Source organism: Lonchura striata, chromosome 20, assembly GCF_050655825.1.
Source record: "Lonchura striata isolate lonStrDom1 chromosome 20, ASM5065582v1, whole genome shotgun sequence".
Classification (NCBI taxonomy): domain Eukaryota; kingdom Metazoa; phylum Chordata; class Aves; order Passeriformes; family Estrildidae; genus Lonchura; species Lonchura striata.
Window position 1 is genome coordinate 1613409 of NC_140722.1, and position 10045 is coordinate 1623453.

Sequence of the window (10045 nt, forward strand, 5' to 3'; positions counted from 1 at the left end):
GTGGGTCAGCAGTTGGGGACTCTCCCTGAGGGTCAGCATGAAACTCTTTAAGGCTGAGAGCCCTCAGCTCATTGCATAGGGATTGTGCATTCCAGGGGACCCTTCTAAAATCTTGAGACTGCATACAGTCACATAGTTCCAATTCTACTTCACTGCATGAATCTGTATTCAAATGTTAGCTGAGATGCAATTAGTTTATCTAGTTTAATGAAATTATAAATTTTAATTTATAAAATAAGTTGATTTGAATATATTGTCTCAATATTACAAGCCTGTGGGTAGCTGAAAGCCAACAGCTGTGAGCACAGTCTTTGCAAGCTTGGAAATCGACCTGGGGAACTGCAGAGATGGTGACACTCCATGAAGAGGACGGAGGTTCCTTGGGGGCTGCTGCCACCCCAACAGGCACTGCTAGGTGCCACTGGCAGGTCTAGCTGGGCTCTGACAGCTGGGATTGGCAGCACTTGAGATGCCTGGGGGCATAGCCACCCTCCAACACCCCTTGGCACCCACCCCAGTTTTCTCCCTTTAACACTCACAGTAACTTACATTCATTTCAGTGCATTATGTGCCTGGAGGCCAAGGACACCAGAAACTTGCGTTATCAGGTCCACCACACAAAACACTTGCTGCTCACCTCTCAGCAAAGTTAGGCAAGAGATCTCTCTCCCCTTCCTGCCAGGGACTGGCTGCTCTTTGCTGAAAGCCAAGGTGATGTTCTGCAGGTCTGCAGCTTAGCAGGGAGCTCTGCTGCGGGGAGTGCAGCCTCTGTGTCAGCTCCATGAGGATACAGCTGCTGTTGGAACTGCATCCCAGCAGCTGGGCTCCCCCAGCCCAGCTCTCCAGTGCAGGAAGGACATTCTTCTCCCCCCGAGCTGACCCCCACCAGCCTTTGGCTCCTTCCCACCAAGGAACAGAGTGCAGAGCAAGCTTGTTGCACCAGTGCAGAACTGTGAGGGCAGGGGTGCTGCCCAAGCCTTGCTCTCCCACAGCATTCCCTGCTCCTGTCAGCCACTGCCTTCCTGTCCTCCCAGCACCAAACCATGCTCTCCGCTAGACCATTCTTGTATCAACCTCTCAAATCTCTGCAAGTGCTCCCTGAATTTATAGTTCTCATTGTTTGCAAGATGCTCAGCTCCATTCTGCTGGCTGCCACATTCCCTTGAGCTTCTTAAAATTAACTCCTTCCTTCATGAGCAGGCACCAAAGATTTAGTTCTCATGCTGACCAGCACAGGAGATACCAACTCCTAGCTCTTGAGGCACCCCTTTAAACAGGAAAATCCTTTAAAATAGTGAAGAGAGAAAAACCTGCAGCTGGGCAACAGCAATCAGTAGATTCTTTACAAGGAGCCTAAAGAGATCCAGAGGCCAATGTCTGTTCATGGTCATGATCCTCCTCGGCTCGGGTTCAGCTTCCAGCCCCTGGAGCTGCACTGAACTGTGCAAGGAACTGATCTGGTGGGAGCACAGGCAAGCAAGGAATAGAGCAAAGGATCAGGGAAGCAGCTCTGCACTCTCTCTGCACATGGTGCAGCAGTGCTCCAGGTCCTGCTCCACATCACACCTGAGCACTCTGGAAGGAGCACTGGCTCAGTGTGTCATGGGGCAGGGACAGTCACTAAAGGAGTGGCAGAGCTTGGACAGTCAACACGGTTTAGCCAAAGCATGGATCTAAGCATTGCTACCACTGCAAATGCTTCTGGCCTCTTCTCGAAGTGCAGCATAAGAGACCTAAGAATCCCAAAGACTTTACCAAAAAATCTGACTCTGAAAGGAATCCCACACACCCACCATTTTACAAAACATCAAAGACCAGAGGACACAGAAGCTGCACAGTGGATTATTCAGGCAACATTTATTGGAGCATTTCAAGTATACAATGGTTTTACTGATGGCTGTAAGCAGCTAAGATGCAGACAGACAGGAAAGGGTGACCTAGAACTAACAGGCTATGCCATTTTCATGGGAAGTTAATGATTTCAGCAGATAGGAGAGGAAGAGAAAGTAGCAGACTAAAAGTTTGGGGACTGGAGGGAGAAAATAAAGAAGTTTTTATTGAGATAATTTACTTAAGTTGGCCACTCACAAGTAGCAGAAGCTGTCTGCTATTGCACTCTTCCCTTGGCATTGCAAGGACCTAAAATAACCAGGGCTGTTTCTTCACCAAGACCAGACAGATTTTCCCTGGTAAGAATGGAGGCTCACCCTGGCTCAGCACTTGGAGATTGAGATCCCTGGCTTTGCACTCCCAGTGAGAGCCAGGCTGTGGCACTTCCACCAGAGAGGAGGCAATGCAGGCTTGCAGCCAGAGCACACTAAGCTACCAACCCCTCACTATAAGGCAGCATTAGGTCAGGACTCTTTTTGGGTGCCTGAGCTGTTTAGAGAAGCAAGGACCACATGGCAACAAGACTACAAGGTCCTGTGACAATAACAAGGACTGTGCGTGTTTCCCAAGAACTATTTCTTAAAAAATACCTTAAAGCAGAGACTCCCCATTGATGCACAAAAAGGGCATGACTGGGGAGGGACTGAGCTATGAAGTGATCAAGCACCTCCCAAACCAGAGGTTGTATACTGTGCCCAGTTTGCAAGTTGGTACTTCTGCATTTAAGATAATAGCTGCCTTGATTGTGTTTTTGTGTCCTGAATTTATGAACAAAGAGCAGTTGAATTCAAGATCTTAAAACCAAATTGAAACACTAACATTTAACAGGGTATCTCCAGAATGACTCCTTCGAGACTATGAAGCTCTGAGGTATGTGATGGCAACTTGGTAGTCAGGCTGGCAGAGTGCAGTGGAGCTTCTTAGCCTCCTGAATACATCTTGGTTCACCAAATGAATCAGTTCTTCCTAGCAAAATCACTTAAAAATTTGTCTTCAGCAAAAAGCATTTATAAATTCTGATCAACAACTGATTTGCAAATAAAACAAAAAAAAAAATTAGAAATGGTAACAACACAGTCTGTTTAATCAAATCAGACCCGGTTACTACAAAAACATGCTAAGGACAGCCACCAGCTCTTGTCCTGGGTGCTGCTGTGCCTTCTGCCACATACCTACAACTGCTTTTGAAACACTGTCTAAAGGACAACCATGGAAGACAAGTCAGGGTTTAATGACAGATTTCAAACAGAAGGGCATACATACATTAAATTAATAGATTCAACTTTCAGCACACAGGAGCTTGATAAGTTACTGGCTAGAGTCACAGAAAGTTCCAAATTTGAACAGTCTTGAACCACTTCCAAAAATTCCAATGGCTTTTCAATAGTTCAAATAATTCACGGGTATAAAAAATGGAGACAGGCTTTCCAGCAGAAGAGTTGGGGCTCCTCCAGGCTGCCCAGACCACTGGTACAGAGGAGAGCTGGTTTGACTTCCCCACTTTGCCACCAGTCCACTAAAGACTAGGATTTATTAAAACCTTCTCTATTTATTGACAACTGATTTGACAGGCAAATGCTGCAGACTGTGTCAATCATAATGGATGGCAGTATAGAAGATTATCCAAACAACCTGTGGGGAGAAAAGGAAGGGAAGATTATTTAGATGCCTCTGGAGAGGTCTCAGACACAGCAAACAAGCCTCAGGCCTTGCTTTCAACAGGTGACTGAATTCCAGCTTTGAGGTGATCTTGGAGAGATCTTAGGATCACCACTTGCCCTAAATGGTGGCATTCAACTTTTCTGCCAGCCTCTCCACATTAAAATCCCATCACAGCCCTTCCAAGGAATTAGAGGCACCAGCTAATCAAGTGGTGTGATCAGATACTTGGGGAAGGGGAGTAAGGGAAAAACAAAGACACCCAAAATACCAGTCCAGGTGTAACTAGTTCTAGATGGAATGGAACTCCACCATGGTATCTAGGACAGAGGATGGGAGTGGCTGATGCATCCATTACTACAGAGAAATCCCAGGTGTCAGCACTGTATTTCACAGGCAGCAATCCCAGTTACTGCCTCTTGGTGCTAACACATCTGCCTTCTCTCACCACTTCCCCTGCTCTCTTCCCAGGTCTTCAGAAAGTGCACCAACACAATTCACAAATCATCTTCAAGACAGCAAGATGCATTACCAGGAACAGTGCAAAAGATGTCATGAATCCCTCCTTTGTTAGCTCCCATGTCCCACCATATTCCTCCTCATCTATCTGCTGGAAGCTGCTGAAGTAGAGGTACAGAACACCAGCATTGATCAGGCAGAACCTGCAGAGAGATGTTAGGAACCATCATTGCAGTGGTACAGGCTCTAGGTATCCCACATACCATACAGTGAAATATCTTCCATCTACAGCAGAGAGGAAACAAAGAGGAATTCTTTTCCTGCAGTGCTTCCCAGGTAGCTCAGTCACTTCCTCCAAAGAGCCCCTCCAGGTGAGCTTGCCAGGTTGGGACGAAGTTCACCTGACAAGGCACAACCTACTCCTAGTAGGGCTCAAGAGGCAGAAGTCAAAAGCAGAGAGGGAAAACTGTCACCTCCATGCTCAGGGTTAGATCTCTGTGAGCATCCCAGGACCAAACAGAGAGGAAGAGATAAGAGCCACAGAGACTCAACAGTGCCCTGCAGTCCCAGCACTAGGGTCCAGCCTGAGACACCTCAGTGCTCTCCAGTCTGTGCTGCAGCAGAGAGAACGAACACGACCTTCTGTTTATCCTAAGACAGGTTTGGCTTTACACCAGCCCAGCTTGGGGCTGGGGCAGCCTGGGCTGGGACAGGTTGGTATCCTGCAAGGAAGGCTATGTGGGAAGGGTGGGATGACAACACACACACAAAGTGGGTGACCAGCAGCAGCTGGAGCAGCTGTGTCACTGCGCAGCATAGAGAAACCCACACACACTTCCAGAAACTTTTGGTTTTCCACTGTACACAAATCCCTCCTGATAACATTTAGCACAGGAATTGGCTTAGGTGCCTGAAGGTGCCTTGTCAATTAACAGTGACTAAGTAAGAACAATGAACTGTTCCTGGGGGCACTTCACATTTAACCCTTTGTCAGCTAACTAACCGGGTTCCTGCTGGAGCATCACCCCTCCCCTTTCTTGCCAAAATCAGAACACTCAGGACGAGGGACAAGATGACAACTGAATTTTGCCTAAGAAAAGCTGTGAGGCAAGAGCTTGACTATTGAGATCTTGGCTATGCAGAGATAATTGCAAACGAAGACTCCCCAGAGCAGATCCAGCATCTTCCCAGAGCAGATGTGCAGAGAGCAGGACTGTGTCCCCACCTCTGCTGGCCCTTGAACACTTCCAGGCGAGTGTCAGGGCCAAGCACATTTTCTCATCATGACTCATTGCAGCCTTCAGACACCTTTGGGGAGGTGACCTGGCTCCCATGTCTTGGGATTCAATGCACAAATCCCCTTCAAGCACTGCTTTCCCCACCCCGTGTCAGGAAAGGACCGTATCAGGAAGCCAGGAGTGCTGCTGAGCTCTGCTCATGCCACCGTGCCAGTGCCACTGTGCTTGTGGACCTGCAGCCTCTCATGTTCTGAGCAAACCTTTTTTTGTTTTCACAGAGCAGCTGCCCCTGTTTGCTGATAGAGCCTCCTGTCTGAGCAGGGCTCAAAGACCAGCACATGCACACCTTCCCCCCATGAACACTCCTTCCTGGGTGATCACAGCAGGCACCACACTCCCAGCCCCTACCACTCATGCAGGACATACACCAAGTCAATTGAAATGCTAGTTCCCTTTTTCTGCTATTGCCCCTTTTAATAACAGAACAAGTAATAATTTTTAGAAGTATTAATCAGGCTGAGGAGAAAGAGACTGATGGACATGTTATGATGTGGATGAATTTCATGGCAACCAACAATGGAAAGAAATGCTGGCTGTGGGACACAGAGCAAGCCTTTAGCCAGCCCACTATTCACAGCACAGCCTCAAACAGGCTCCCAGGCCAGCCCAAATGTGGGAATGCACACGAGACAGAAAAGGAAATAAACCTTACACTGCTATTCCAACGAATCCCTTCAGTGGAACCACTCCCCAGATGATTCCCAAAATAACTGCAATGATCTGCCGGAACCAGTAGATCACATCTAAAAACTCGTCCTGAGGAGACAAAGCACAAGAAAAATGTTGGCATTTATTACATTGTTGTTTTTTTTTTTTTTTTCTTTAAAGAACCACACAATTAACAGGTGAAAATTCAGCATACTGAACACTTAGTTCCCCACTCAGAGTATAAAATATTTCACTCAGAACAGATAAAGCAGCTTGGGGCATTGTGCACCCTGGACTCCCCTGCTTCCACATGAAGCACACAGCTTTGTCCTCCGATGGGCCAACAAATCTCTAGTCCCCTTATTTACTAAAGCTGCAATAATAATCCCCTGGAATAAAAGTTTAAGAACTGTTTATGCTTTGAGAGTGTTCTACTCACGTTGGCCAAGGCCCAACTGCACCCAAGAGCTTTCAGGGCTCAGGGCAGCTCCAAAGCACAGCTGTACCTCACTCATGGCACGAAAACTCCTGTGCTTCCTGAGCAGCAGAGCTGTGCTCATTCCTCTGTCCAATGGCCCACACTTCTGTAGCTATTGCAGCCTAGCAGCACGGCTCTCACTTTAATAAAATTCACTTCAGGTCACATCTCTTTTCCCAGCCTCCCCAGGACTAGGATTGTCCCAGCATCCCTCCAAAGCCTGTGGGATGTGCAGCCGTTCAGGTCCATGTGGAAGATGTGAATCCATGTCAGATACGGCCATTTCTTCTGGTCACTGCACTTGTCAGGCAGCTCAGCCTTCAGTTCACCTCCCACTGTATCAAAACATCGGCACAGCTGTCCCTGCTCCCCTGCTGACTCTGAAATTCCAGCTCCATCTGTCAGAGGAGAGGGGGCAGGGACACACGAGCCCCACCAGTTCGGGGAGCCACAGGTAAGGAAAAAGTGACACAGACTGCTGTCTGACCCCCACGAAACAGAGCGTGCCACTTCCCCACGCCACAAGCAAAGCCAGCAGCAGGGAGCAGAGCCCCTGGAACACGCTGTGGGCCCGGGCATGGCAGGGCTCCAGCGGGAGCCCCGGCGGGTCACCCGCGGCAGCGCAGGAGAGGCACCGAGCAGGAGCCCGTGGCAGATGGGCACAGGGAAACTTCGGAAACCTGTTTCTGCTGTTCCTCGAGCCATACAAGGGAAATTTTTATTTAATCCGAGAAGAGTTTTAAACCACACGCCAAAAGTAACGGAGGTGTCTTAACACGGCGTTTGCCTTGGCTGCACGCCCAAGGAGCAAAGAGCCGGGCCCCGCGGGGGCACGGCTAGGCCATGTGCCGGCCACGGGGCACCGGGAAACACGGCTCCGCTCAGCGGGGCGGCTGCCGCCCTCCACTACGAGCGCTTGCCCCACAGACGCCCCCGCCGCTCCGGGGCCGTGCGCACGGGGCGCGGCCGAGCCCCGGCACGGCCCCGCCCGGCCCGGCCGCGGCACCGCCTCGGCGCCGGCCCGGCGGGTCCCCGCAGGGCTGCCACCGCGCTCAGGGACGGCGGCACCCCCGCGGCACGGAGCCGCCGCGCCAGGCGGGTCCCGGCTCCCCGCGCCCGCCCCTCAGGGCCCCTCCGGTCCCGCTGCCCCGGCCACACCTTGTCGTGCCAGGCGGAGTCGCTGCGCAGCGCTTTGCCCCACACGGAGCCGCGCCCGGCCGCGCCGCCGTTGGCCACCGCGTGGTGCTGCGGGTGCGGCGGCTCGTCCCGGCGCCGCCCGCCGCTCATCCCGCTCGCCGGGATCCGCCGGGATCCTGCGCCGGGATCCGCCCGCCCAGCGCGGAACCGGTCCGGCCCGCCGCGCGCCGCCAATCGCCGCGCGGGCCCGCCGCACGTGACACGGGCGGGGCCGCGCCCGACGGCGGCCGAGAGGGGCGGGGGGCGGGACGGGACGGGAGGGACGGGAGGGGAGGGGAGGGGAGGGAAGGGAAGGGAAGGGAAGGGAAGGGAAGGGAAGGGAAGGGAAGGGAAGGGAAGGGAAGGGAAGGGAAGGGAAGGGAAGGGAAGGGAAGGGAAGGGAGTCTCGGCCTGGCGGGGCCATTCCGCAGCGAAAGGGCCAGACAGCAATGCCGGTGTTGCTGGGTGGGAGAGGGGCCGGCCCTTCGCAGCCCTGCAGTGTCACCGAGCCTGCAAACAGGCTGCCACAGGGGATCCCGGTGCACAGCCTGGCTGTGGAGGCTCCACAGGGACGGAGGGTTGGGAGTTCGTGGGATACACACGGTCGTCCAGCTTCTTACCTGACCTTAGAGCAGCTGAACGTATGGGGGCTGTGGATAGACTTATCACATGTGCAGCCCTAAAGATTTGACCTTTTTTTTATGTTCTTGCCTTCCAGGAGCAGTGGTACTCAGGCCAGTTGCATTTCTCCTGGAAAAACATGCAAGAATTACTCCTGCATGGTGTGCGCAGGGTGTCTGTCCCCGCCGCATTCTTCTGCCCTGCATGGGCCGGGCCCCGGGCCCGCCCGCCCGTGGAACCACGTCCCGCAGGCTGGCTCAGCACGGATTGTGTGGGTAGAGAGGGGCCTTAGGGACAATATTCCAGGTGCTCCTCAGAGCCGAATTTGGTGCTGCTGGGGCCACTCTGGGCACTGCTGGAAGCCCTGGGTGGCGTGGGGATCTTCACCGGTGCCAGTGGGGCTGAGCCCTGCCCAGGTGCCCTGTGTGGAGCCGTTCCTCCCTCCCCTGCTGTGCACATCCCACTGGCACAGCATGAGCCTCGACGTTCCTTTTTCCCAGTAACAAACTCCCGGCCTGAGGTCCTGTATTTCTTGTTGTCTCACAGTTCTGCAGACGTGATGTGCTGAGCATCTCCAGAGCCTGCCTGCAGCTCCAAATGCTCCAGCAGGAGCTGCTTTGCTGCCAGCAGGACCTGGAGCCCATGGGTGCAGGCTGACCCTGCGTGGGCTGTGTGGGATCAGCACAGAGGGAAGAGGCTGAGGAGTCCTAGAGCTCTGATCGCTTCCAGCTGGGGCCATGTCATTTAAATACAGATTATGCGAGATACTTATGGATTTATGGAGAAGTGTCTTGTCCTGCTCCTGCAAGGCCATCAGGCCCTGATCACCTCTAGCCCCTTGGGCATTTGCCAGAAGCCAGAGGCTGGTCCAAGCCAAGGAAGCCTTGTAGCATGGCCAGGAAGGGGACATACAGTGTGGGGTCATCACTGTGTCTTTGGCAGCTCCTTTGCCTCTGACCCCCACAGCAGGGCCAGGCCAGATGTGTCCTGGCTCCAGCCTTGCTCCCTGGACACTCCTCCAGTGCTTGGGTAGAGTGGAAACAGTGTCCCTGTCCCCACTTCACAGGGATGGAAATGCCTGCATGGTGATGAAGACACCTGGGTCGAGGAATTGAACTGAAATTCACACTATTTTAAAAAATGGCTTGTTTTACGCCATTTCCATTGCCTGATGCTGAGCAAGAGAGAAGCAAATTAAATTCGGGCTTGAAAGAGCTGGAGGAAGGCAGGAGAGGTGCCAGAGGGCACAAACAGGCCCTGGTAAGGGATGTGTGTTGGCAGACACATGGAAGCAGGGGAGAAGGATAACATGGGCAGCCCTGGGCACAGACAGGGAAGGCAGGAAGGGCTGGATGGGGCTCAAGGGACAGCAGAGGTGGCCCAGCTGTAGGGACTGCAAAGCTGGAGGAAGTGCCATGTGCCTGCAGCCCCTCTTCAGCAGCTCCCCTCGCAGAGGCCTGGTTGGACACTTGCCCAGTGGTGAGAAAGCAGGGCTCAGTGAGGGACAGCAGCTCCCCCAGAGGGGCTGCAGGTGGGTCCTGCTCCTGCTGGGCTCCTGGGAGCACCTGGGCCCTGCTGAGGCTGGGTTTCTGTAGCACAGAAAACTCTGGCACCAGCCACGGGGTGGCAGCTCAGGCTGGCTGACTCCTGACTGTTTTTTTGTTTGTTTGTTTTGTTTTGTTTTGGTTTGGTTTTTTAATCTTTCCTTATATTTTTTATTAAAAAGACAAACCTTCTGGGGCCTCCCTGTCCAGCTCATGGGCATGGCAAAGGTTCTGTGCTTTCCCTGGCTTGTCTCCACCCTGGCATAATATCC

The 10045-nt window shown here is 52.6% G+C and overlaps 1 protein-coding gene across 1 annotated transcript; it reads right to left on the minus strand.

Annotated features, from left to right (window-relative positions):
• Nucleotides 1-1831: 1831 nt before the first annotated feature.
• Nucleotides 1832-7778, minus strand: RAB5IF (RAB5 interacting factor). The gene is made up of 4 exons (XM_021536618.3): nucleotides 7591-7778; nucleotides 5959-6062; nucleotides 4082-4211; nucleotides 1832-3522 (listed from the first exon to the last, which is right to left on the minus strand). The coding sequence occupies exons 1-4, from the start codon at nucleotides 7717-7719 to the stop codon at nucleotides 3481-3483; spliced, it is 405 nt and encodes a 134-aa protein (XP_021392293.1). The 5' UTR covers nucleotides 7720-7778; the 3' UTR covers nucleotides 1832-3480.
• Nucleotides 7779-10045: the final 2267 nt, after the last annotated feature.

Coding starts and splice junctions, on each gene's coding strand:
- RAB5IF (XM_021536618.3), bottom strand. CDS start 7,719: ATGAGCGGCGGGCGGCGCCGGGACGAGCCGCCGCACCCGCAGCACCAC. Junction 6,063..7,590: donor ACTCCGCCTGGCACGACAAG/GTGTGGCCGGGG, acceptor TTGTCTCCTCAG/GACGAGTTTTTAGATGTGAT. Junction 3,523..4,081: donor CATCTTTTGCACTGTTCCTG/GTAATGCATCTT, acceptor TTCTCCCCACAG/GTTGTTTGGATAATCTTCTA.